This window comes from Cyprinus carpio, chromosome A2 (genome assembly GCF_018340385.1).
Source record: "Cyprinus carpio isolate SPL01 chromosome A2, ASM1834038v1, whole genome shotgun sequence".
Taxonomy (NCBI): Eukaryota; Metazoa; Chordata; class Actinopteri; order Cypriniformes; family Cyprinidae; genus Cyprinus; species Cyprinus carpio.
In genome coordinates, this window is record NC_056573.1 from 24,637,518 (window position 1) to 24,662,812 (window position 25,295).

At 35.7% G+C, this 25,295-nt stretch overlaps 1 protein-coding gene across 3 annotated transcripts in view; it reads right to left on the minus strand.

Annotated features, from left to right (window-relative positions):
- Positions 1-522: 522 nt before the first annotated feature.
- LOC109049433 (E3 ubiquitin-protein ligase HECW1-like) overlaps positions 523-25,295 on the minus strand; it is a 35,265-nt gene continuing 10,492 nt past the window's right edge. The window contains exons 4-29 of one of the 3 annotated variants that reach the window (XM_042711998.1): positions 23,574-23,668; positions 23,209-23,244; positions 22,186-22,261; positions 21,118-21,287; positions 19,327-19,469; positions 19,083-19,183; positions 16,948-18,054; positions 16,711-16,779; positions 15,185-15,335; positions 13,288-13,400; positions 12,128-12,249; positions 11,421-11,606; positions 11,198-11,332; positions 10,984-11,089; positions 9,750-9,846; positions 9,575-9,658; positions 9,325-9,431; positions 7,881-7,995; positions 6,796-6,909; positions 6,325-6,477; positions 5,750-5,848; positions 4,876-5,005; positions 4,374-4,520; positions 4,152-4,266; positions 3,617-3,815; positions 523-2,705 (exon numbers count right to left, since the gene is read on the minus strand). In XM_042711998.1, coding sequence (XP_042567932.1) covers positions 2,594-2,705; positions 3,617-3,815; positions 4,152-4,266; positions 4,374-4,520; positions 4,876-5,005; positions 5,750-5,848; positions 6,325-6,477; positions 6,796-6,909; positions 7,881-7,995; positions 9,325-9,431; positions 9,575-9,658; positions 9,750-9,846; positions 10,984-11,089; positions 11,198-11,332; positions 11,421-11,606; positions 12,128-12,249; positions 13,288-13,400; positions 15,185-15,335; positions 16,711-16,779; positions 16,948-18,054; positions 19,083-19,183; positions 19,327-19,469; positions 21,118-21,287; positions 22,186-22,261; positions 23,209-23,244; positions 23,574-23,668 — 4,082 coding nt within the window. In that variant the 3' untranslated portion in view covers positions 523-2,593. Of the gene's footprint in view, positions 2,706-3,616; positions 3,816-4,151; positions 4,267-4,373; positions 4,521-4,875; positions 5,006-5,749; positions 5,849-6,324; positions 6,478-6,795; positions 6,910-7,880; positions 7,996-9,324; positions 9,432-9,574; positions 9,659-9,749; positions 9,847-10,983; positions 11,090-11,197; positions 11,333-11,420; positions 11,607-12,127; positions 12,250-13,287; positions 13,401-15,184; positions 15,336-16,710; positions 16,813-16,947; positions 18,055-19,082; positions 19,184-19,326; positions 19,470-21,117; positions 21,288-22,185; positions 22,262-23,208; positions 23,245-23,573; positions 23,669-25,295 lie in introns of all 3 variants that reach the window. The other 2 variants (XM_042711992.1, XM_042712004.1) reach the window with 2 other exon arrangements.

Sequence of the window (25,295 nt, forward strand, 5' to 3'; positions counted from 1 at the left end):
TACAGGAATAACAAAAGTATGAGAAGGGAGACTGTGAAGATACTAAATCGAGGAATCAGGGAAATAAATTGCATTAACATTTACCAAAACACCATAATTTTTTTCCCTCCTAAATGTGCAATATTTGTGAATGAAATGCATTAAACTAACCAAACCCCTTTAATTAAATGCAATATATGCACATACATGATACACATTTTTCGACAGGAATAAACGAGGCTGTGAGGGACTGAAATTAGTGCATTAAATGGACAGTATTGACTACTCAATTGAAAAACAAACCTTTCAGTAGACAAAACCCCCCATAAAACTTGTTTTAAAAGTTGTGAAAATTACAGTTCGTGCGATTGCAATATCACTTACAGCCCCGTTTTCACCCGCGTTAAATTCAATATGACTATCGGACTTGACCCTACTTTTACATATATGTTGTTAACATCAAATTTTACAAAGAAGAAGTAAAATTTTCCAGATTCAGCAAGATTTACAACCACATCCGATGGAACACGAGTCAGCTTCAGCTGCTTTAGAAAGTGATTGTTTATTGACATTCGTTAACAGTGTAATGCTGTAGTTACAGAGCTCAGCCTGAGAGAGGCGCTATAAGTGACCTCAATACACAATTCAAAACATTTATACATTATCCGCTCTCATTCTCTTCCATACACATAGATTAAAGTGTAAAAAGACATAAGCAAGCTAGTGTATGTATCCGAGGTGAAAGCAGGAGCAAAATCTTTCTGCATTTCCCAGAATGCCAAGTTTATAGAGAGGCAGTATATTCCAGAACCTTCTCCTCATTTCTCTCACATTGTCAAATGTCAAGTGTCGCATTTCTTACAATTCCAACCAAATATGCATAGTAATATACATTTGAGAAAACTAACATAATGCAAATAGTAAGTATGAAGACATGTTTTAAAAAAAGATGAATTATTGGCTGTTGAATTGATTCGTCACATTTAAAAATTTTGATTTTACATAGACTGTTCAAGCATGTAACGTTACACATTTAATATAGAGACATTTTTATAATTTCTTAATTGGGATAAATAATACAAATGCGCTTTCTACATTCCTAATATCTTAAGCTGAGTGTTGTTCATTTTGAGCTGCAGTTGTTTTTAGCAGAATTACATTTCAGACTTGATCAAAATTGCTGTTCTTCATCACCACATTAAAAGGACAGTTCACCCAAAAATTAAAACTTCAGGAAAACATAATTTATTCACCCTAATGAAATCCTGTATGACTCCTATTCTTCTGCATAATCAAACAAAGGTTTTTTTTTTTGGGTGAACGAACCCATTTAGAAATTATTAGGACACAAAAAAGACTGATTCATCAAAGTGTGGATTAGACAGAGACACATGCACCTTGAAATGGCATCATGTAAAGACAATTTATGACCATCTTAATGTATAATAAACACATTCACGTAATTTTAAAATGTAAACATGACCAATAATCAAAACGTCAGCATGGGAATCTAGAGTGCAGACAGCAATGCCAACATGATCTGGTTTAGAAAACTGAAAAAAGTACATAAAAATACAATAAATAAAAAGTATCATTCCATTTTAATACTAAAAATGAACATGCTAAAAGAAACCATATACACAAACTGCAGTAGTGCATAAAGAATCCCATAAAACTGCTCATTATGAGCATTTACTTCTGAGACGTCTTTACTCATTTACACAAAGTAGATGCGCACATCGCATCACCAGTGCTTTATAGTGAATCACCATAAATCCCCGTCACCACAAATGCACCTTAACACAGTATCTTATCTAGACGCAGCTAACAACTGACGAGACATTTTCAGTCCCTTGTTTTTATGTCTTGTTGGATAATGCTGGATAGTGCAGTGTAGTTCTGATCGCTTAACATTTTCGATTTTAGTGTTGACATTTAAGTAAACATCCTATGTTGGCTTTTTAAACCCAAAAACATCAATTCATTGAAAGCAATCGAGTTCCAACACTGGAAATTCATTCAAATATTACAGACAAGACAGCATGAAGCCTTAAACATCCTTAAATATGTTTGACGCTTTAATGATTTTAAAATTAAAATGTATTGATTAGTACAAATGAATAAATCAAAAGTATCAAGTTCAGACGTGCCATTTCCCCATCTGACTCTTGCAAAGTGATGCCACTTCCTGTGATAATGCAGTGTTCGGTGAGATTGTGTGAACTAGTGCACACATTTACAGTAATTACGGCACCTCAATCAGATATGTTCTCAGAGCATATTTGGTTTTAACTTTACAACACTTGTCAATGTGAGAATGCACCAACAGAAAAGGATGCTGGCCGTGGTTTGCGTTGAAAGATGATATGCGAACTGAGACCAACTTCAGCAGAGGTCAAGGCCCTGAGTGTTAAAGCAGGTTGAAGGTTTCTCTTTCACTATTGCATACACGTTACACACGGTCCACCCACACAGGTGCCTGGTGCATGCAGTGGTGTCCTGAACAAACCGTAGAAATGGACACAGGACACCATCCATTATCCATGATCCACGCTAGTAGATAATTACATACGGTGTACATGGAAAGGTCACCGGGAGGAAGGTGAATAAGTCTTCACTCAAGGCCAAAAGTGCTGGTCTCTTCCACAGCGATCAGCAGTTTCTCATACAACATCGTGTAGGATGGATACGGTGGGAGATCCAGACGGTTAAAGCATGTGTGCGCCCTGAGAAACCAGACATGACACATCAGCAGCCTGACTGACAGTCTCATGTAGAATCAAGATCAATCTGTTTTTTTTTTTTTTTTTTTAGGTCTGGACATGTTTTTAGCATTAATGACAATAATCAAAAAATAATTTTAAATAATTTATATTATTAAGGTTTACTTTAAATTAATAACTTCTATTCATTTTTAATTATGTATATTATTATAAACAGTTAATTTTAAATTTAGAAAATTATTATTTAATGTTAATTTTATTAATTAACAATATATATGATAATAACATATTTTTAAATTAATAATAATAATAATATAAATAATTAAAAATGTATTAATAATACTAAAACTGTTAATGTTAATTTTAAATTAATTACTGTTCATTTTAAAATTATTTACATTGTTCAATTTGATTTGTTAGAGTTTGCACTAATGCTTAACCATGGAAAACATAATTATTTAAAAAAATTTAAATATCATGAAGGGGAATTTTTTGACATATTCATGAAAAAAAGTGCAAATCAACAGAATCAAACCAATATTTAACAAAATAAAATAACAGCAACAATTTGTTTTAACACCGTTTACACATTTTTCTTGTTTATTTGAAAAAAAAATTATGACTGAAAATTCAAAGGACAGGTTTATAATTTTGATAATTTTTCGTACCTTATTTAATTTGGATGGAAAATGGAAATAACAAAAAAAAAAGTCATAAAATGAAAGTAAAATGATTTGCAAACACTATTGATTATAATATTGCAGGGGTTCTGTAGAGTAATCCAGTGCTTGCATTTCTCAGAGAGGACCTGTATCTTCATAATCATTATTGACATTCTTTGAATTTATGTTAAATATTTACCATACCAGCTCAAATCAACGTAAGGTTTGTGATAGATGAGTGCATCACTATACCTCGGGAGCGATGTGATCTTGCCCCATTTCTCGATGCAGAAGCGTCGTAGGCCGTTGCTCCCGCGCAGCGCGGTGAAGCCCTCGTACGGTACGCTGGAGGTGCCCGTCACAAACTGCAGCAGACGCAGTCTCTGTTCATTATTAAAGCGCTCCACCACACCCCAGAACCACCGGATCACAATGTGCCCATCATGATAACCTGACGACGAGGACAGAGTTCAAATACAACTTTCTCATAACAGCTAGAAATTTAATTTTGCCCTTTTAAGCAGCCCAGACAGCACTGAGAAACACTTATTCATTCAATGAAGTGAAGAAATGACATTCTATTTATGTTTTCATTCATATTTAAAATAGAATTAATTCAAGGTCCTGAAGTGACAACGCAATTTCTCAATAGAAAAAAATGATGATACAGTATATATAGATATCTTTTAACATGTGGATTCTGTTGGCAAGGCAATAATATCAAGTGTATTTATGTTGTTTGTTTTTCTGTATTTGTGTGTATGTAGGTGTAAGTTTGTCCTCTCACCTCCTCTATACTCTGTGTTGTTTCTCCAGTCGTTTAAATCAATCTCTGCTGTTCCTGCAATCACCAGCTCCAGCTCTCTGGCATCAAACACAGACACCAGACGGGAGTCCACCACCTACACACACACACACACACACACACACACACACACACACACACAGAGGTCAGATGTTAAATGGTGGTTAACGGGCAGAGAGTAAATCAGATGATAAGCATGCTTACCTCATAAAAGCCTCGGACCAGAGCCTGTGTCTGCTGGACAACACCTCGCTCCACCCTCCACTTCACCATCCGCTCGATATACTCCTTCTTATTCTTCTCCGTCACCTGCACGTTTGACCCGCCGGACTTCAGCTCCCGCTCGGTCACCTGACATATATTATTATTATATTACCTGACAAGATATTTTGGATTTAATTCACTCCACTCTACCCAATTTTTATAAACCATGGGAATCTTTAGGCAGCTGTTTAATACAAAATAGCAATAAATGTATACCCAAATTTATAATTAATAATTATTTATTTAATATTACAATAGAATTATAATCATATTTAGAAATGTGTTCACGTAAATATGTGTATTATGATTTTATATATATATATATATAAACACATACACACACACACACACACACACACACACATATATATATACATATATATATATATATATATATATACATATATATATAAAGACAGAATCAGTTTTAGGGTTCTCCCACCTGTCCGAACACTTCCTCATTGACTGTGAAGGTGAGATCCAGCACTTCTGTGATGTCATTGTCCTTCATCCACTGTAAGCTCTGATGAAACTCCTCATCCAGGTACTCTAGATCACTGAGATCAGTGGCTCTGCAAACGGGTAGCAATGAACATGTGTTTTTGTCAATATTACAAGATATTTTAGATTGGTCAGGCCAACTAATTAACTGATAATTTGCATTACTTCAAGATTACTATAGCCGTTATAATACATTTGAGTAAGTAAATTATGTATAAAAATAAATGTTAATTTATTCATGTCTCATTTTGTTAATGCAAAATTGCAATAAGAATGAATTTAGGTCAATTTTGACATTGAAAAAACAGCTGAATTTACTGTAATTAATTCTTGATCAAATGCATCTAAATATCTGCTTCCTTCTGGCTACTGAAAATCCTATTTCTGTCAGCTACTAATCCACAAGGACACAAACTATTGTTCAACAGTTTGGGGGTAGTAAGATCTTTTTATTATTATTATTAATAATATGTTTATTCTGTAAGGATGCATTAAATTAATCAAAAGTGACAGTAAAAGACTGTTAGAAAATATTTCTATTTCAATTAAATGCTGTTCCTGGAAAAACGTAACACCGTTTCCAGAAAAATGCAAAGCGGCTCTTGAGCACTAAATCAGCATATTAGAATGACTTCTAAAGGATCGTGTGACACTGAAGACTGGAGTAATGATACTGAAAATTTATAAAGTTTCAATTCAATTCAAATAAAGTTTCAATTCAGATGCTTGTATACAACACACCAAGCTCTTAATTTATGCCTATTTTCAATGTCTGCGTGTAGTTGAATGCATTTAATGGTTTCTGGTCCACTCACAGTCTGAGAAGAGCTTTATAAAACGGGCGGGTGAAGAAGGCGTCCAACAGATACTGATGAATCAAAGCCAGACCAAGAATTCGACCGCTGAAACGGAACCTGAAAACACATCATGAGGTCAAAACAAACAAGACATTCTGCCAATAACAACAGAAGCATGTGTGTGAGAGCCACCAATGACATACTGTAACTTGACGTAACAGTCTGTGGCCTAATGGTTAGGGAGTTGGATTTGTAACCTGAAGGTTACAGGTTTGAGACTCAGGTCTGGCAGGGATTGTCGGTGGGGGGAGTGAATAGTGTTGTCTTACACCCTTGATACCACGACTGAGGTGAGAGGCACCAAACCCCTAACAGCTGCCAGGACACCACAGAAATATGGCTGCCCAGTGATCCAGGTGTGTGTTCACTACTGTGTGTGTGTACTTGAATGGGTTAAATGCAGAGCACTAATTCTGAGTACGGCTCACCATACTTGGCCACTTCACTTTTTTCTCTGTCAGTGACAATTCAGTATGCGTTCTCATACCACACAGGAAGTGGAATTCCTTGGGAGGAAGTGAAAAGAACCTTACCATTCCAAATGGTTTTCCACAAAAGCAGACATGGGGCTGATCTGGACAGTGTACGTGTCGTTAGCGGAGTATTCGAACAGGCCATAGTAAGGGTTAAACAGCTCCTGAGACAGCAGGAAGAAAAACTCTCGCGATGGTCCGCTGTAGTCCAGTCTGGAAAGAAACGCAGAATTCAGATATAACCACAAATAACTATTTGCCTTTCCTCTGTGTTTAAGCTATCTGAATAAAAATAAAATATAACATTACCGTTTAAAACTAATAACAGATGATGTATTTTAAATACCAATATATTTAATAGACAATATTTGGTAATTCTGAGATTACTTGGCTAATGACTAACCAGCCATTAATTACCACTGTGCAGATTAGTTTGCTTTTCAACTATTTTAAAAATATTTAAGTATATATATCAAGAATTATGTATATTTCATATTTGCTGTCATTACTACAAATGATCATCTGCCTCACCCTTCCTCTCCGACAAAGGTGATGTAGAGCTTGTTTCTCTGGAGCTCTTTACGGGAGTAGGCCATGACCTGGTTAAATGTTCCTTCTAACAGATGATCTCTTCTGACGATCAGTCTGAAAAACAAGAAGTCAGAACTATAGGACATTCATCCGGCAGATCCTACTTTAAAGGCCTCGCACTTTATACTTTTATCCATCAAGGACACAATGGACCCTATTTTAATGATCTAAATGCAAAGTGTAAAGCGCACAGCGCAGGTGCACTGCAGGGCGTGTCCAAATCCACTTTTGCTATTTTAACGACAGAAAAACGGTTGGCGAGGACAAAGACAGAACGCGTCTCCGAGATGAAACGGAGTTGCTTGTGTGTGAGCAAATAGATAGCCTTATTCTGATACATGCGATGACTATCCATTGTGACATGTAGGCATTTTTATATTTAATTAGCCTACAAAAAAATCTTATGCATTGCAATCCTTTAATTTTAATATTTGGCATGTTTGTGTGCTGCTGTGTGTCCCTGTGTTTAATAACACGCTCTTTAAATAACAAAGAAAAAACATTGCGCCAGACTTTAGACCAGATTTGAGTTGGTCTATGGCACAGTCTATTTTCAGCTCCTTAAAATAGCAATGCGCCTGAACACACCTCTTTTTTTAGACCAGCACGCCCATGGGCACATAAATGGGCGCAAATGCATTTGCTAATTAAACGACGTGGCGCTGAACGGGAAAATGCGAACGAAAAATTATCACAGTTTCCACAAACACATTATGGAGCAAAAACTATTTTTAACATTGATAATAATAATTAAAAAAAAAAAAAGTTTCTTGAGCATAAAATCATCATATTAGAATGATTTCTGAAGGATCATGTGACGCTGAAGACTGGAGTAATGATGCTGAAAATTCAGGAATAAATTACATTTTAAAATATAAAATTATATAAATATAACATTTACAAGTTTAAGCTGAAAATCTGAACAGTTATTTTAAATTTTAATAATAATATTACACAATTTTACAACTTTTATTGTATTTTTGATCAAATAAATGCAGCCTTGGTGAGCAGATGAGACTACACACTTGATCTTGCCGGGTCCTTGCCCGTAGCCCTTTGCCTCCAGCTTCCTGTAGAAGTTGCGTAGTTTGGCCTCAAAATCTCTTCGGTAGGGCGCTGGTGCCCGGGCCCTCTGGGTCACTGAAACACAGCCACAGATCATCAACACAGATGTCAAATCAAGCTTACTATACTGTACATATCAGTCATCAGGGAAAGACTTTCAAGGATCAGCAGGCCATCAAACAACTCGGAAAGAGTTCACCTTGAGAACAAACACACGAAAAGGGGAAATGATTATTCCTTTCATTACATTAAAGACATGTTTCAGGGCAAAATGATTCGGAGGACAGATTCATTTGTCTGGTTTGTCCAAACATGCACAGCAGTCAAGTTTTACAAAACTGACTACATACAAAAAAGACTAGTTGACCACATTATGATCGGAAGGAAACGTGGCAAACAAAAGTTTGTATATTCACACACTACAGGTTTGGGGGCTGTAAATGTGCTCATGACACAGAGAGGGGCAGCTGGGTTGGGACAGTATTTAAGGCTGGAGAGCGGCTGACCTGGAGAGCTCTCACCAGACAGACAGCAGGCTGGAACGAGAGGAGTTCGCTCAAGGAAGCCTTTATCAGAGCAGATCAGAGCGTGTCAATGAAATATGACTGGACTTTCCGTGCAGACTTGAGGTTCTTCATGTAAGTAAATCCATTAAACTATGTTAACATCCCAGCGCTAAATATAGGTGTAAATGGGATGATCGTGTCTTCAAAAGGTGGTCAGCGACACATGTTCAATGTTTCATTCACATTTGTGACAAAAAATAGATGTGAAATGTAAAATGTATTGTATTTAGGAGCATGTGTGCAAATAAAAAAAAAATCCCAGTGGGTCCTTAAAAAGTCTAAAAATTCTGTTTTATGAAATCTAAGGTCAACAATCTTAAATGCAAGTCTTAATTATCATTTTGGAGGTCTTAAATTTGGGGATGGAAAAACTGAAATCATGATACAGCCCAATTAATTTTTAAATACTTTCAAAAGGCTATGCTTTCATTAAATAAATGTGAGTGCTGCATGTTTAAAGTCAAACGGTGCGCTGTTGCATGTTCTACAGGCTTACGGTTTCAGATAAGTTTACAATCAATGAACAGCTAACATTTATGCCAAAAGGTTGCTTATGATCTACTGTTGATGAATTATGACAATGTTTTTGGTGCTTATATTGTAATATGTTATAGATGGTTGTAAGAGTGCATACTTTATACCAAGCACCAAGTCCTGGTATAGTAGATTTAGCTTTAAGCATTTGAGAAGTGTGTTATTGGAAAATGCAAATGAGGCCTACTGTAGGAATGGTACTGATTTGCAAACTTTGCTTGATGTCATATCAGGTCACATCTAGACAATGATGTAGTTTTCAGAGCATCTGAAGGACAATGTTTAAAGCTCTTGGCCGACTCACCTGGAGAGTTTTGAGGAGAGGAGCCAGGAGAGCATCGTGGAGAGAAGTTGAACCCGGGGTGAAATGATGTGAGAGGAACGTAAGACATGATGTCCTCCTCAAACAAACTGAAAAGCAAAGCAAAACACGTTCTGAAAAAAGCATGTATGACAGATTAGAAATGTTACTCTCAGGAAACATTGCCTGTGCATTAATACATTTTTTTTTTTTTTTTTGAATTGGCCAGTTCATAGGATGGAGGGTGCTTTACCTTAACAGCATGACCAGATCGGCATCACATGACAGCTTCTCCAGTCTCTGTGTGCCTTCGGTTCGGATGTGATGCACCTTTTCCCTACAGACATAATAAACACACCCGAAAAACTGAGAACCGTTTGGAAGAACTGATGATGTATTTTGTTACAGAGGAAGGTGTAGTGTCATACTTGAGCGAGTGATTCCTTGCCAGGCTCGGCTGCCGTTCCTGTAGCACCTCAAAGATGTTTGGTTGCCGTAAAAACACTACAATCTTTTCATTGTATGCTGGGAAACAGATGGAAAAGAATTCATATCAACTCAGCTATATACACTGGATATTTATGAAGTATTGGGTTTCTTTGCTTATGATCATGGTCATCAACATTGTGATATAAATGTCAATTTTATTTGACTAGTTAAGCACCCTAAAGAACCTGCCAAAGGACTAGTTTCACACTTTCTCCTCGTATCATGATTTTTTAAAAAGAGTCTCTGTCTTAAACTTTATTGTCATAACAACCATAGATTGGCAAAGTCTGATTAATTTCTGCAAATCATTTTTTTATTTTTTTTTAATATTTAACATTTCAACCTTTGATTTATCACTCAAATTTTAATAAAATCATGTTGGTGAATATTGTATGCTGACTGTAACTATGCAAAATTGTATTGGTACATTTAAAAAATTAATATGATTAAATAGTAAATTCTTAGATTTCTACTAAAATCTACTTTTTAATCCATTTCAGAACAAACACATAAATGTAATGACATCCAATAAGATGAAACAGAAAAAAAAAAGAAGTGAGGATTGGTAATTGTTTTAATGTTTTTGAAAGAAATCACTAATGCTTACTAAGGCTGCATTTATTTCATACAAAATACAGTAATATTGTTAAATATTATTACAATTTAAAATAACTGCATTCTATTTGAATATATTTTAAAATATAATTTATTCACATGATCAAAGCTGAATTTTCAGCAACATTGCTCCAGTCTTGTGTGTTGTATGATGATTCAGTTATGATTTTATTATGATGATTTTTTTTTATTTTTATGTACAGTTGTGCTGCTTTATATTTTTGTGGAAACTGTGTTTTTTGTAACATTATGGATTACAAATGCCACTTTTAAATAATATATCTTAACTTATTTTACAACATTTTTCAAACCATTTAAGAACAAATACCGGAAAAAAAAAAAAAAAAAAAAATAATAATAATAATAATAATAATAATAATAATAATATTATATATATATATATATATATATAATTATTATATTATTATTATTATTTATTTATTTATTTATTTATTTATTTATTTATTTATTTATTTATTTATTTATTTATTTTATCCTTAGCTACATTGAAGTGCAACTACAATAGTGATTAGTCCATTAATTGTGAATGGTCCATACCTAATGGCACTGGCTCCTGCTGGCTTTGGTTTCGTATGGCTGCTACCAAGCTGTTTCCAGGCCTGGCTAACAAAGACACCCCTCGGGCGCGCGACACCTCAGATGCCTGGATTTAATGTGGAATTTAATAAACAAATAACATAACAGTCATTTCTGTATCATTTACAAAGGATAAATCTTTTTGTCTTGTCTCTATATCGTGAGTGTGTCGGACCTCTCCTGCGCTGTAGCTGCGTAATCTCTGCAGGTGCTGGCGGTGCGTCAGGTGGTTGGGCAACCTGCCGTTTTGCAAAGGGATCCTGGGATCAATGAAGGTTGTGGCACGACTGTTGTGGTCTACAAAGAATGACTGTGGAAACAGATGGAGGACCGACAGTTGAAATAATGGCTTGACGGACACTGAGGTGAGATGTTAGGAATCACAGGATGTGAGGTACCTTCCCCTGAGGGTCTGTTTTGATCTCCCAGCCCCGCGGCAGCTCCAGCTGAGCATCAGCAAACTTATTCAAGAAGGCCACCAGGTCACGGTTGTGCTGGTACCGCTCAAAGTTTCGGGCATCACGCCTGATTTTCAGGACCATGTGTTTCAGACACGAGCTGTTTGTGAACATACGATATGCACCCTGTAAAAAAAAAAAAAAAAAAAAAAAAAAAAAGATAACGTTAACATAACACTAGCATAAACTTTTGAATTAAAACATGACATGTATACTACCATTCAAAGGTTTGGGGTTTGTAAGAGTTTTTAATGTTTTTGAAAGTCTCTTATGCTAACCAAGGCTCCATTTATTTGTTAAAAATACAGTAAAATCGGTAATACTGTGAAACATTACAATTCAAAATAACTCTTTTCTATTTGAACAAAAAAAAAAAAAAAAAAAATAGGTGACTTTTTAAAACAATATTATAAATGCCTTTACTGTCACATTTTGATTATTATTATCAATGTCAACAGTGTTGCTTACTATTTTTTTATTTGATTTTTTTCCAAAAATATTAAAAATGCCTTTACTGTACTTTTGATCAACTCAACCCTAAACTTTTGAACGATATTATGAACTTTTAAATGATATTATATTATTTATTTTATTTCTTTCCAAAAGAAAAATCTTACTGACCCTAAACTTTTGAACGATATTATAACATAATTTGCGTGGAGAACAGTGAAGAACTCTGGGTGAGTGATGAATTTGACCGCTGGACTCTGCAGCAGTAACGTGATCTTCTGACAATGACCTGGAGAACATGGGGCGTCTCTCCTCAACTCTAAAAGAGAAGAAGATCATATAAAGGGACAGTTTACCAAAAATTTTTAAAAAATCCAGCCTTTGCCTCAGCTCTCAAATTGTGTTGATTGTTCTGCATGGTCAAACCTTCCACATTCACAAGGTATGTGAGCTCTGTGTTCATTTCCTGTTTAGCATCTTTCTACATCAAGTTTGTTTTCACAAAACCAACCGAAAAAGTTTTCACATTCATCATGAACACTTCAGATTTCAAAAGGCAAGTTGTTAAATTACTAATGACTTGAACCGTTGAGCAATGAAATGACTTTAGTCAAGTCAAGTCTGCTTTATTGTCAATTCTTCCACATGTACAGTTCATACATACAGAGAATCGAAATTGCGTTACTCTCAGTCCCTTGGTTCATACGGATAACACTAACAGTAGAGCCTAAAAATCTAGATCAAATATAAAATATAAGATACAACTATACAATAAGGGAATGTAAAAAAGACATATAATAAAAAATAAAAATAAAGTTAAATAAAGCAGCTCAAGGCACATGGCAGATAGAGTGCAAACCAGTGAACAAACAGTGCAGATAAAAAGATTTTTAGTGCAAAAAAAAAAGCTTATTCAGTCTGATTAAAGTGACAAAAGGGCTCAAGAGCAGTTATTTTATTTAAACTGACTGATGAGGTGGTAGAATGACGTCAGTTCCATGGTGAATGAGGTAGTGAGCAGACCAATGCTGCACAAAGTGACTGGTGCATGTCATTGTATGTTAGTGGGAGGGGGGATGTGGGATCTGGGGGGGGGGCTCTGAAAAGTACCAGAAATGCATACACGCTACTTGTATGTGATTTTTGAACTTGACAACCATTGGTTATTGGTGTTAAATGGAGTTGAGAAAATTATAATCTATTAGCTAGCTGGACGAATTATCAAGCGGCCTATAAAAGAGAATTCTGCATTGGATGTTGTGCAAAAGAAACTTTTTTTTTGTTTCCACTGATGTGAGCATGAGCAAATCATTTTCACTTTTGAGGGTAAGAGAGCAGCAGTCATTATGTTTGTTACCGGTTGTCTGTGGAGGCGAGTCTGTCTCAGTGTTGGCTGTTCTCTCGTTGCGGGGACTGCCTGACTCCTCGTTTCTCCTCTCTGTGGCCATCGTCCTCTGGATGGTCTGGTACCTGATGAGGACACGAGCAATGCTGTTTTTAGTCACTAACATCAGTACAGTACAGACTCCCATTCTACCCAAATTCCCTGACTTACTGTACATAACTCATACAGTATGATGCTCGACGGTTCAATAAAGCTTGGTGTGCTTTGAGAATAATCTAAATCACTCATCTGCTGCTTCTGGACTATTAAATAAACAGCCTTTAATTACACTCTAAATGGAAACATGATGAAGCACCTATATTTTTGAACTGTAGGTGGCAAAAGTGTGCATGTTTATAAGCCCATGTGAACGTGCTTGGTTTACAGTAAAATTGCAGCATTTGACTCCAAAAAATGAATCACTTTTTGAATCATTGGCTTTGATCATTTTTACAAAGGTTACTGTTATATGTGCCTATTTGGTTAAAATATAGTGTTCTGGATCATCTATTTAAGTTTAATGTTTTTAGTGATTATAATTCTGATACCTAGTCATGTAGCTTCCATAGTAAGTCAGTTAAATTCAGTTATTTGCATATTTTAAGTTGAACTTGTGATCATCTATAGAAAACATTGTCTGTAGGTTTTTTATCATTAATTTGTATTCAATTTGATGGATTTGTTTATAAAGCGACAAAAGGACTATATAACATAACTGACACTAGAAGGAGATATTATTGTGTTGTTATAGATAACTGTAGCTTCAGTATACTTCTCCTTTCTGTAGATTCACTCTGGTTCAACATACACAGTCAACATGGTGTGGCATAAAGCTGCATTCTCCCACAAGTCTACGTGTTGGAAAGAGTTTATCTATCTGTCTAACTTCTGGAAAAGAGACACAAAGTGAGGGCGGAATATAGCAACAGAGTCGGTCATACTTTGTTAAATCCAAACCACTTGATGCTGACCAACATGGTGATTTTTCCACGTTTAAAGTTTCAAAAGTTACAGTAAGGCATCAAAATTATGTGAGGTTTATGCTTAGAACAAGAAAAAAAATCTGTCAATGGGGTAAGAAAAATAACCTTGTTTCCTCTATGAATTAAGTTTATTTTTCTTACCCCACTGACATATATTTTTATGTTTTTAATAATTACACAAATACCAGTAAAATGACTACTGCAAACCTTAGTAAATCATGTTGCATTATTAATTTAAATACTCTCCTCCAATAAATTTGACGTCCTCTGAAAGAAAAACTCCTACAAATGCATATGCAGTACAGTCAGCCACAAAAATACCTGAGTGCCCACACTTTTTCATTGCATTTGCACCGCATGTCTTCAGGAAATCCTGACAATATTTGTTTTAACACTACAAGAGAGTTTGCACTGGTGCATGCTGTTAATAAATCCGCCCCTTTATGCCTTGCATCTCAAATGTATCTTGGCTTAAAAATGCTTAGATATTTGTACAGGAAAAAAAAGACAATAGTAATACTAAATAAGAAAATAATCTTTTGCCAAGTTATTAGTTTTCGAAAACAATGGAAAACAGTTAAATGATAAAAGACACCAATGTTTAATAAAAACATTTTTGACAATGAATAAAATAACAATTAGTAATGAAAGTAATACAGTTCATTAGTCTAAATTTAATCCACTTACTGTTGGAACAAGTAGGTGCATTTGTAACACAAAAACATGGCTCATCCAATCAGATCTGAGAGTCAGAACTAAACAAATTAAACATTTGGTCTTGGAGCTTCACAGGATGGATCATAAGTGCAATTGATCAGTATTCCAGATTATTTTGTAAAAGAAGTGCACAATTTTGGTATACTCAGAAAACTGTTATTGTTGTTTACCTCCTGTTGAGCTGCTCCATCTGTTGGACGGAACCAGACCTGCGCAGGCCATCCGGCGTGGCTGCGGATGTTGGCCGTTGCCAAGTGGTGGTCCGGTTAATGTGATCCACATAAAACACACGGCCGTGACTGTCAATACGGGCCTCCCAGTCTGTGCATGCCAAACAAAACATAAACACACACATTTGAAGCTCAAGTCAATATTCTGGTCTGCCAGGCAAAAATATTTAAGAAAAAATATTTTAAAAAATTATAGTGGCCCTCTCTTATTATTTATATATATATATAAAAAACTTAATGCGGTTTTTACTGTTAGAATGTCTCAAAGATCCCATCAGTGTAGGATTCTTCAGATTTGACTAATTTTGGCATAAACACAAAAACAAACCACAGTAGCGTGAAAAGGTGACAGACTGTCTTGAGCATGATACAGAATTACGTTAATCATTGCTAAAATCTCAGTTTTGGTTAGTAAGAGTGACTGGAGATGCCCATGTCTGATATGAAAGTTTGTTTGCGTGCAAGTGGTTGTAGTTTGACTCCACACAGCACTGAAATGAAAAATATGAAGGCAGATACACCAGGTGAAAGTGACACATTTGGATGGATTTGAATAATTTCGATCTGCTGCAATATTTTGCAACTTATTTAGCAATTTCCAAACTTGGGCAAAAACATGCATAAAACACTTTTTTTCTTTTTTCTTTTGCACATAAAATCATGGGTTAACATCGTTATAGACATTTTCATGAAGCAATATTTTGTTCATATAGTTTTTGTTTCATAACAGACTTGTGACCCCTTTTTTAAATTACAATCAATATAATTTAAAATGTATAATATATACATTTTAAATTATATTGATTGTAATTTTTTTTTTTATGTTTTATTATCAGTTAAATAATGATTAATTTTAAATATAATTAAATTAAGGCAATAAAAATTTTACTTTTCCAAAAGAAATTACAGCTTGGTGTCTGTGAGATTTTAAAGATGTTTTTGTAATGTTTTTCTTATTATCACTGTTGAAAATTCTTCATAATATTTTTGTGGAAGGATTATTTGATGAATAGAAAGTCAAAACAACATTTATTTAAACTATACATCTTTTGAAACATTATAAACGTATTTATTGTCAATTTTGATCAGTTTAATGTCTCGCTCTCTGTCTCTCTCTCTCTCTCTATATATTATCAGCATAGAGACATTAAACTTATCAAAAGAGACAGTAGATATATGTATAATGCTACAATGTCTCGCTTTACATTATTATTATATATATATATTTATATATTTTTTATTATATATATATATATATATATATATTAACTTATTATTATCATACTTATATTAATATTCATATATACATTTATAGATTTATAAAAAATCTATATGTATGTATGTTTATCATTTTGATAATTTATATATAATCCATAGGCGATTCACCTGTAAAACCTCCCCAAAATTTGCGAGTCATAGGACCACTATGAATACATCGAGGTGCGTGCTGAGACAACAGAACTTACTCGGTGGTAGCGGCTCGTCTATGGTGGGATAGTGATGTGGGTCTGGCCGCAGGGCGGGCAACTGGCTCACTGCAGGATGGTTACAAGGCAAAGGACATTCTCCTAAACACACCACAAACACATGCCAGGCCATTCTTCATAGATACTTTTCAATTACAAGTCCGCAAAAGGGAAAACCAGATCTTTTTGAACTAAAAACACATGATCTATGCATTCTACCAACAGAAGTCTACTCACTTCTGCTGCTTGGACCAGCTACTGGTGATTCTCCATTACTCATAATGCTGTGCGGGCTCTGGACTTGACTGTCCGGAGCCTCCTCCCACTCACAGCTCCCGTCCCCTGGCTCCCGGCTCTTAGCGGCCTGTCCTGTCTCCGCCTCCAATCCCAGAATACCATTCACCCTGTCCATCTCGTCCTCGTCATCCTGTGAGGAGAACACAGTGCTCTCCGACCGACGTGCACTATCTAGAGACGCGGCCCGGACGGGGCCTGAGGCCCTCTGCGCCGTGTGACTGCAGCATGGCACCGGGCTCAAATCATACTCACTTTCCCCTGGTGACCTTTGACCTGTGGTTTGTCCCTCAGCCCCGAGTGGGTGTCCATCTCCGTCAAGCATCTGAATGAGGTCGGAGAGGCGCTCGTGCGAGCGGCTGCGGGGCAGCGTCCTGCGAGGGCCGTTGGGTGTTAAAGCATGAGGTTCAAGGGTCGCACCCTCTTCCTCATCTTCCTCTTGTTCTTCTACGCCCGGTGGCCGGTCGGTTTCGGGTGCAGCCGCGGTGGATGGGAAACTGTGCAGCAGGTGGTGGATTCGGATGTAATGGGAGCGTGGCGTCTCCGGTTCTCCGCAGGCAGATGCGATGACTGTCTCCAGCTCAGATACGGGTAGGGAACAAGGCCGTGGCTTCCTTCTCGGTGTGGTTCTGATTCTCAGCGAGCAGCCTTCCTCTAGGTTCACATCTGGTTCCTCTGAAACTGGTTGTGGGTCTGGGACTGCCTCCTCTTCGACTGCTGCAGAATCTGCAGGCCCATTGGCAAAGGCACAATCAGTTTCCGCCTCTTCTTGGGTGGTCTCTTCTTGCTCCATTTGTTCTCGGCTCTTGGCTGCTGCTTCCTCCTGCTGCTCCGGATGTGTCTGCTGCTCTGACTCTAAAGGCTCTTCCTCTACAGCATCTGCCTCAGCTGATTCAACGTCCATGGGCATCTCTACAGATTCTGTTTCTCCATCTAAAGGCAACTCTGGGGCCCCCTGGTCCAAACTCATTGTGTCTTCTGCCTGAGGCTGAACTTGAGTTTCTGCTGCCGCCACTGGTTGCTCTGTACTAAGAGACATGTCCTCATCATCTGAGGAGAGGACAGAAAGCTGTGAACTACATGCACATATGCAATGATAATACCAGCAAGTAAGCATGCAAGATATACTGGCAATCATGAGTGGATGGATAAGACTAGTATTAGAAGTAATAATTATGGTGGCTAATTATAATGAATTACACCACTAGTCAAAAGTTTGAGATCAGTAATTAATATTGTTATTCAGCAAGGATGCATTCAATTGTTCAAAAGTATCAACTAATAATGTTATAAAATATTTTTGTTTCAAATAAACGCTGTTATTTTCAATGTTCTGTTCATCAAATAATCCTGAAAAAAATTATCAGTTTCCACAAAAATATTAAGCATTGATAATAATAAGAAATGTTTCTTGAGCAGCAAATCAACTTATTAGAAGGATCATGTGACACTGAAGACTGGAGTAATGATGCTGAAAATACAGCTTTGTATCACAGAAATAAATTACATTTTAAAATATATTCAAATAAAAAGCAGCTATTTTAAAATGTAATAATATTTCACAATATTACAGTTTTTACTGTACTTTTGCTCAAATAAATGCAATCTTTGTTAGCCTAAGAGACTTCAAAAACATTTAAAAATATTACAACCCCAAACTTTTGAATGGTAGTGTATTTTTATGAGAAATAGAACAGGATTGGATGAGATGGAATTTATTCGTGAGGTCACAAAAACAGTACATCTCTCCATAACAAGCCATTTGAGACATTGAGTTACCTGACAAACCTTAGTATGTAAGGTTTTGGAAAAAAACCTGTCATAGTGATGCCTTTGCAAACTTATTGAATGCTGATTTTAATATCAATCATCTAATCAGATGATTAGATCAGTTAAGATAATTGATATGATAAAAGCTACAAAACAAAAATAATTATTATTAACAGCTGAACTTTCCATATCAGTCCGTCATTATTGTCTAGAGTTCTTTGTTTAACATAACAGGATTGTACACCAGAAATGAACGTGTTAATGATTTATTATATTCAATAAAAAGTTGATTAAAAAGCTGGATTCACCTGGGTGGATGGAGGACGTAATCTCAAACCTGAACTGCAGCTGGCCACTGACATGCTCTGTTGGAAGCCGCCGACCCAGAGTGTAGCTGACCACTCGATCACTACGACAAAAAAACATGAACAAACACCTCAAAATTAGCATTTCAACTCATTAGCATAACAACTCATATTTCAATATGCCACACAACAGCCTATTTTTGTCTTTAAGTTTAGTTTAGGTTTGTTTATCTTTTTAAGCACATACCCGATAGCATGTTTCTCCAGTAATCTTTGCACTGGCATGGACAGCTTGCCCAAGAAACGCTTTATGATGGGTCGGCTTTTGGCAAACTTGTCCTTCACCTCGATCTCCAACACATCCGTGGGCAGAGACACAAAATTAAAGCGCTACGAGCAGGAAATACAAAGACACGGAGGAAGAGATAGCAATATTTAAAAACAGAACTTGTAACCTAAAGTGAAAAAAAAATAATAATCATGTTTTACAAAGTAATGTGAATGCAGTGTTGCTCTTCATCAGTGTTGGATGTTGCTGGTGTAAAAGACATTGCTCAGGGTAACTGTCTTTTAACAAAAGCCAATGTTGATTGACCTTTTTGTTCTCTTCAACATCAAGATTTTAGGTTCATTTAATTTAGCCTATAATAATTTAGGACTGAAGTTTAGCTTTTATGATCCAAATGTATCCCTTCAGATCAAACATGCCCTCCGTCATCCATTCTCCATGTCTTGACCTATTTTAATCCACCGCTGTAAAGAGATCTCCTCTACTCTTCTCTAATCTAATAAAAGCACTTAGCGGAAGACAATATAAGCCAGAAACAGCCGCTCTACAACATGAGAACAATCCCATCAAATCCAGGTGATCTCATCTCATCTGCACCAAGAAAATGTAGTAATGGGTATCGTAAAGAATTTAATGCTTCTGATTCTGAATCTATTTAATGACTGCAGTTATTTTAAAGATTAAGTACTTTTGAGAAAGCTCCAAATAATTCATGCGTACACTACTACGGTTCAGAAATGTGAGGTTAGTAAGGTTTTCTGAAATAAATGAATGCTTTAATTCAGCAAGGATGTAGTAAAATGATTAAAAGTGACAGTAAAGACATTTATAATGCTACAAAATATTTTTATTTTAATTAAGTGCTGTTCTTTTGAACTTTCTATACATTAAAATATCCTGAAAAAAAAAGTATTTTTTTTCCTGAAAAAAAAACATTAAGCAGCACAACTGTTTTCAACATATATAATAATAAGAAATGTTTCTTGAGCAGCAAATCAGCATATTAGAATGATTTCTGAAGGATCATGTGACACTGAAGACTGGAGTAATGATGCTGAAAATACAGCTGCACATCACAGGAATAAATTACATTCAAATAGATAACATTTATTTTTTAAATTGTAATAATATTTCACACTATTACTGTTTTTACTGTATTTTTTTTACTGTATCAAATAAATATAGCTTTGCTGAGCGTAAGATACTTCTTTCATAAACATTATAAAATCTTACCAATCCCGAATGTTTCAAAGATAGTGTATAATATTTATACTGTATACAGTAGTATTTTAGACCAATGAAATCGTTTTTGATGTATATCATATTTTTCAGAAATAGAATTGGGTCTCAATTCCCAGCCCTACTGAAATGACATGCGTTTTAATGAAAATAGAATAAGATTCAAATTAAATCCTATCCATCAGTCAACAGGACAGTGTATTTGTGATTTGTGTTTGTGATTCTGCAGTGACGCATCAAGTTTATTTACAGAATAAAGGATTTACAAGACAAACTCCATGTGGACTCTGCAAAGCACAGAAGGGCAGCGTTGGGTTAAATGTCTGTGAATAAATAAGACTGGGACCAGATATTGTTTAATGAAGATTTTTATATGAGCATGTTTAATCTAGAGTGTGTGTGTGTGTGTGTGTGTGTGTGTGTGTGTGTGTGTGTGTGTGTGTGTGTGTGTGTGTGTGTGTGTGTGTGTGTGTGTGTGTGTGTGTGTGTGTGCTTGTGTGTTTCCCATACCTCCCTCTGCCAAACGGGATTAATGGTATTGCAGACGATGCCTGATCTCTTCTCCTGGCCGTGGTGAGGCAGGGCAGGGAAGATGCTGTGCTTGCCGGGGTGGATGGCGATCTTCAGGTAGGGGTCAGGGTTGAAGAACATGCCTTTCTTCAGACCGGTGGCTTGGAAATCTGAACACAACATAAAAAAGAGGGATGAATTAGAACAGAACAGAACTGAATTAAAAGAAACCGTACAGAAAGACAAAGACCAGCATATAAAGTAGGGGATTTAGCAGAATACAATAGAACAGAATGTAACAGAAGAGAATATATCAGAAAAACAGTACAGAACAAAATAAACAGAGCAAATTAAAACAGAATAAAACAAAATAAACAAACAAGAACAAAACAAAACAGAAAAGAACTAAATAAACTTATCAAAACTGAACAGTCCAAAACAAAACAGAATAGAACAAAATAAACAATGGCAGAGAGGATGCGAAATACAGCAGAACAAAATAAACAAAACGGAACAAAACAAAATAAAACAGTAGAACAAAATGAATAAAACAATACTGATTAGACCAAAACAGAACAGAATAAAAAAAGACAAAACAGAACAGAAAAAAAACTGAATATAACAAAACAGAACCGATTATTCAAGAATATACCAAAAAACAGAACAGAAAGAACACAATTGCACGCAGCAAAAAAAAAAAAAAAAAAAAAGAGAAGTGAATGGATTTAAAATATAACCATATGGGAAATAAAGAAAACAGAATTATATAGAATATTATAGAATAGAATAGAACATATTTAATTTTACTAATAGATGTCCAGGGCCAAATTAGCATCTTAAAATCTCTGAATTGCAAAGAAGACTGGTATCCAAAAAGCACTTAGAAGTTGTTTTTTGTAAGGAAAGAAATAAGTGATTGAGGTAAATATCTTCCTATAGTTGTTTACAGCAGACTGAAAGCAGTGGATCAATAATGAAATCCTCTGGAGACACTAAATATAGAAGCCCTATAAATATTGAAACAGCTTAATGATTGACAGGTCATGCTCATTTTTACACAACACACACCTGAGAGAGAGAAGCTGATGAGTCTTCTGCTGCCTTGACTCTGAGGTACGTCATCTGTGGCCACTGGCTTAAACACCTGATAGCAGGAAGTTGAGTGTAAAATGTGTTCGATTAGAATAGTTCTTCCCCTGCATTTTTTGTGGCAAACAGTGTTGTGTGCACCACAACATCATAGATGAGGCAATCTCTCAGTTCCCACCAAAACAATAACATTGTAATCTTGTATTGCTGTCACTGAGTTGGACAGAACGAGATATGAAGATATCAAGGATGATTAAGTGGAGTGTTTAGAAAATGAATTATCAAAAATATAAAATGTTTAATGAAAATTAAAGATGAACATACATGGTGAAAACTAATATACTGCAGAGTTTGTAAAAATGTGTTCCTTTCACAAGTGGAAATAAAATGTCAAAATTTCACCCACAAAGGAAAATGATATCATCCTTTACACACCCTCATGTTGTTCCAAACCTATAAGACTTTGGTTAAACTTTGAAACACAAACGAAGATATTTTTAGTGAAACCTGAGAGATTTCTGTCTCTCTACTGAAAGTCTATAACCACAACTTTGAAGATGCAAAAATGTCATGAAGGCATTGTAAAATGAAACCATATGAATCAAGTGGTTTAGTTTAATGAAGAAATATGATTCCCTTAAATGATGAACAGATTTACTTTAGGCTTTTATTAACATCTAAACAATGAAGTTTTTCTAGTGTGCGATGCTTTTGTGTGCACCATATGTAATGCACTATATGTATGCGTGTTTATGTGTGAACAAAAGTGTCAATTAAATCTGCTCTTCACAAGACTTTCAAGTGATACGGATTCAACACTTTTATGACCATTTTGGGCAACTAAATTTTGGTTACCTGAACTCTCAATGTGGCAGAAACCTCTCAGGTGTTATTAAAAATATCTTCATTTGTGTTTGAAGTCTTACAGGTTTGTAATGAGATGAGGATGAGTAAATGATGACAAGATTTTCTTTTTTAGGTAATCTAACAGTTTAAGTTCACATTAAAGGCCCGTGTCTTGGAATTGGCGCACTTTACCTTTAAGAAACAAAAAGAGAGTTTGGCTGACTGTATGGCTCTGGAGGTAGGCCTGTATTAAGCCATGAAATGATAACCTGAGATTATCTGCAGGATTAATCCTCTGAGAAACAGATGGCACAGATTATTCTGCTCTTGAGAAACTCTTGATGAAATGTGATGATAGATAAAACAGCAGCATTCTCTACACATCTGCACCATGAAGCATATACATGATTGATCCGTACACATGTGTTCCTCACCACTGCTCATCTAAAGGCATGATGTCTAGACATTTAAATCATGACACAAAATAAAAGATATAGACAATTTTTCTTTCTTTCGCTCACCGGTGCGGAGGGGTTTTTCACGGTTACACATGGCGTCGTGGCCCGCAGGGCTCCACTCACTCCATGATAATATTTAAAACAGATCTTAGTCTCCACTGAAAAAGAGCCAAACACAAAAAAGGTCACAGTAAGAAACTTTTTGCAGATTTTCAATATTCAAATTTTTCTTTCAGTTTTGCATAAATCATCTATTCACGTGGGACTTATAAAATAATGACTACAAGGTAAACATTTCCACCTTATAAATTAAAAATGCTGTCACCGACTATTAATAGCAAATAGCCAAACTAACATTGTCTGTGTTTCTCTTGTACTTTATTTCAGGCCCCCAACCATCAGCTTGTTGAGAAGGAAGAGACCATTTTTAGAATAGTTGAATGTGGTTATTGTATAATTATTTAAAAAAGGTGCACCTGACTACATCCCACCCCAACTTCCTCTTTAACAGGAATAAGAAACATTAACCCATGGACGAAAATAGATGTGATAGAAGAAATCGTGCTTGCTATTTGAGAAATAATGTCCTTTATAATTTAAAAAATCATGCGTAATATTAATTTTAATACATTTTAATTTTTAATTTACAGGACATACAAAAAAATTCTCACATATGACATCTGGGTAATTAGAATAAAGTAGATCAATCTAAACACAAATACTAATCAATCTGGAAATATCCTGTCTGACCTGGTTAGAAACACCATGAACATCCTTGAATAAATAATATTTCTGGGGGGCCATATGTTTTCCATAATGTTGAAAATGCAGACAGAATTGCGGAATCCAGTTGTAAATTTACTGTATAATGCGGAATGTCATTAAAGTTTTGGATTAATTCATAAAAGTAGAGCTGTACAATTAATATTTGCAATATGGACTGGTGTCTTTGATCATTAAACTGCAAAAAGACTGCTATTTAAATAAGGTCTCCACTACAAACTTCGAATTGAATCCAGAAATATTAAAACGGAAATCAAATGGATTTCACAGAGCCCTGCTTTATCTCTGTCTAAAACCAGATTTATTTAAAAAAAAATAGATCTTTATTAACACTGTAGCTAGCAACACATAAACAGAACTCTAGGAAGAAAGAAATATTTAACGTGCACTGTGATACTGGGATACTACAGAACATAGTAAAAGAAAGAGATTTAGCCATGGTGCTCTAATAGGCGATGTGAGTTTGAGTCTGTGTGTAGGCACCATAATATCAAAGAGGTGGCCTCTGTCCACCGGCCCACGGCCCACGAGATGCCGTTTTCTCTCTAGTATCCGTAACAGCAAAAGTGCCAACAATACATGAGAAAAAAGCAACAGCATATGAGCCATATGACCTTGAGTGCTTTCTGGACTGTCAAGCAAAGACAGCAAAGCCTGATATAACCTTCAAATAGCTTTATATTAATACAAGCACACAGGCTTCTTTCCGTGAGAAATGAGAAGTGTTTTTTGCGTGCTAGTAGAATGTCACACCTGAATTTCCCTTCACACTTCTTATCTGAAACACCATCAAACAAATTGTTAGCATGGAAGTGGTTTGCTTTCGTGTTTTTGCTTGTTACCTTAGCAGCCATTAAATGCAGCCACACATAAACCTTAAGCAGCTCTAATGGCATTGTGTGTGTGTGTGTGTGTGTGTGTGTGTGTGTGTGTGTGTGTGTGTGTGTGTGTGTGATAAGAGCATATATAATGCTGCATCATTTTATAAGCATTTTTTGCAAA